This window comes from Coturnix japonica, unplaced genomic scaffold, assembly GCF_001577835.2.
Source record: "Coturnix japonica isolate 7356 unplaced genomic scaffold, Coturnix japonica 2.1 chrUnrandom583, whole genome shotgun sequence".
NCBI classification, from domain to species: domain Eukaryota; kingdom Metazoa; phylum Chordata; class Aves; order Galliformes; family Phasianidae; genus Coturnix; species Coturnix japonica.
The window spans coordinates 12,307-14,735 of NW_015439957.1; the positions used below are offsets into that span (position 1 = coordinate 12,307).

Below are 2,429 nucleotides of genomic sequence, written 5' to 3' on the forward strand. Positions count from 1 at the left end.
TTACGGCATGGCCTACACCATCCGCAAGTGGTCGGAGCTGAACTGGGCCAGTCACTGGGTGACGCTGTGCTGTTGGCTGCTGGCCCGGCTGCTGCATTGACACCAATGGGGGGAACTGGGAGGACCAGAGATGAGCCAACACAAGGGGGCGCTGTCTGCCCCCCTCCCCTTTAAGTCTTCTCTATGGTCTTCCTGCTGCTGGAGGACCTCTCTATGGTTGGCCTTCCCTTGAAGGACTTCTCTATGGTCTTTATGCCTTCCCTTGGAGGACCTCTCTATGGTTGGCCTTCCCTTGGAGGACCTCTCTATGATTGGCTCACCCTGGAGGACTTCTCTATGGTTGGCCTTCCCTTGGAGGACCTCTCTATGGTCTTTATGCCTCCCCCTGGAGGACCTCTCTATGGTTGGCCTTCCCTTGGAGGACCTNTGGAGGACCTCTCTATGGTTGGCCTTCCCTTGGAGGACCTCTCTATGGTTGGCTCCCCCTGGAGGGCCTCTCTATGGTTGGCTTCCCTTGAAGGACTTCTCTATGGTCTTTTTGCCTCCCCCTGGAGGACCTCTCTATGGTTGGCCTCCCCCTGGAGGACCTCTCTATGGTCTTTAAGCCTCCCCCTGGAGGACCTCTCTATGGTTGGCTCCCCCCTGGAGGACCTCTCTATGGTTGGCCTCCCCTTGGAGGACCTCTCTATGGTTGGCCTTTCCTTGGAGGACTTCTCTATGGTTGGCCTTCCCTTGGAGGACCTCTCTATGGTTGGCTCCCCCCTGGAGGACCTCTCTATGGTCTTTATGCCTCCCCCTGGAGGACCTCTCTATGGTTGGCTCCCCTTGGAGGACCTCTCTATGGTTGCCCTTCCCTTTGAGGACCTCTCTATGGTTGGCCTTCTTTCCTGCTGGATGACCCCTCTCTATGGTCACAGGAAGTGGGGAAGGAGAGAGAGACAGGAAGTGACGTCACGCGGCCGCTCTAGGCGCTTGGAGGACCATTAAAGTCTCTGCTTTGTGGTAACTGCTTTGTGTTCCCAATGGGGAGGGGTGGAAATGAACCAAAACTGAGCGAATTTGCCCCAAAATAACATTAAATTGGCACCCGAAAAGCGCAGGGAGGGGGGTACAGAGCTCCTATAGGGCATATAGGGTATGAAGGGCACATATATGTGGGGGATGGGGGGGCCTATATAGGTCATGGAGGGTCCATATGGTTCCTATAGGGTATATAGGGGATCCATATGGTTCCTATAGGGTATATAGGGGGTCCATATGGCTCTTATAGGGTATATAGGGGGTCCCATATGGTTCCTATAGGGTATATAGGGGATCCATATGGTTCCTATAGGGTATATAGGGGGGCCATATGGTTCCTATAGGGTATATAGGGGATCCATATGGTTCCTATAGGGTATATAGGGGGTCCATGTGGTTCCTATAGGGTATATAGGGGGTCCATATGGCTCCTATAGGGTATATAGGGGGTCCATATGGTTCCTATAGGGTATATAGGGGGTCCATATGGCTCCACTGAGCTCCTATAGGGCCCAGGGATGGTTCTATAGGGTATAAAGGGCACATATATATGGGGGGTGGGGGTCCATATAGGTCATGGAGGGTCCATATGGTTCCTATAGGGTATATAGGGCATCCATATGGCTCCTAAAGCTCCTATAGGGCTCCTATAAGGCACACAGTGACCGTATAGTTCCTGGAAGGCTCTAAGGCTCCATATGGCCCCATAGGGCTTCAAGGGTCCCTACAGCCCCTATAGGGCACGGGGAACCCAAGTGGCTCCTATGGGGTGTGGAGAGATCCATATGGTTCCTATAGGGTTTAAAGGGCCCCTATAGGAAGAGTAAGTAAACCCATATGGATTCTATGGGGCATATGAAAACCATACGGTTTCTATAGGGCATATGCATCCTATGGGGTACGGTGGGGTGCATATGGCTCCTATAGGGGGCGGGTGGGGGGCGGTACGGCCCCTATATGGCCCGGAAGGGGTGGCTGGTCCCATCAGGAGCCTTTATCCTTGGAGGGAGACCTGCAAGAGAGAGAGACCCTATAGCTCCTATAGGGCCGGGGGGGTGTATCCCTATGGCTCCTATAGGGCTGGTTGGGGGGACATCCCTATAGCTCCTATAGGGCCGGGGGGGGTGTATCCCTATGGCTCCTATAGGGCTGGTTGGGGGGACATCCCTATGGTTCCTATAGGGCTGGTGGGGGGTGTCCCTATGATTCCTATAGGGCTGGTGGGGGGGTGTCCCTATGGTTCCTATAGGGCTGGTTGGGGGACATCCCTATAGCTCCTATAGGGCCGGGGGGGTGTATCCCTATGGCTCCTATAGGGCTGGTTGGGGGGACGTCCCTATAGGGCTGGTGGGGGGTGTCCCTATGATTCCTATAGGGCTGGTGGGGGGTGTCCCTATGGCTCTTATAGG

The 2,429-nt window shown here is 54.6% G+C and overlaps 2 protein-coding genes and 1 long non-coding RNA gene across 3 annotated transcripts in view; 1 reads left to right on the forward strand and 2 right to left on the reverse strand.

Annotated features, from left to right (window-relative positions):
• Positions 1 to 233, forward strand: part of PORCN (porcupine O-acyltransferase) — a 10,467-nt gene extending 10,234 nt beyond the window's left edge. The window contains exon 8 of the mRNA XM_015850914.2: positions 1 to 233. This exon is cut by the window's left edge and continues 1 nt beyond it. Within this exon, the coding sequence (XP_015706400.1) occupies positions 1 to 100 (100 nt within the window). The 3' untranslated portion in view covers positions 101 to 233.
• A 143-nt stretch (positions 234 to 376) lies between these two features.
• Positions 377 to 1,306, reverse strand: LOC116652670. The gene is made up of 3 exons (XR_004305809.1): positions 622 to 1,306; positions 436 to 465; positions 377 to 394 (listed from the first exon to the last, which is right to left on the reverse strand). It is a non-coding gene; the product is annotated as an uncharacterized LOC116652670 (long non-coding RNA).
• Positions 1,307 to 1,403: 97 nt separating this feature from the next.
• The window catches only part of SLC35A2 (solute carrier family 35 member A2), a 13,920-nt gene continuing 12,894 nt past the window's right edge, over positions 1,404 to 2,429 (reverse strand). The window contains 1 exon segment of the mRNA XM_015850913.2: positions 1,404 to 2,032. Coding sequence (XP_015706399.1) covers positions 1,974 to 2,032 — 59 coding nt within the window. The 3' untranslated portion in view covers positions 1,404 to 1,973.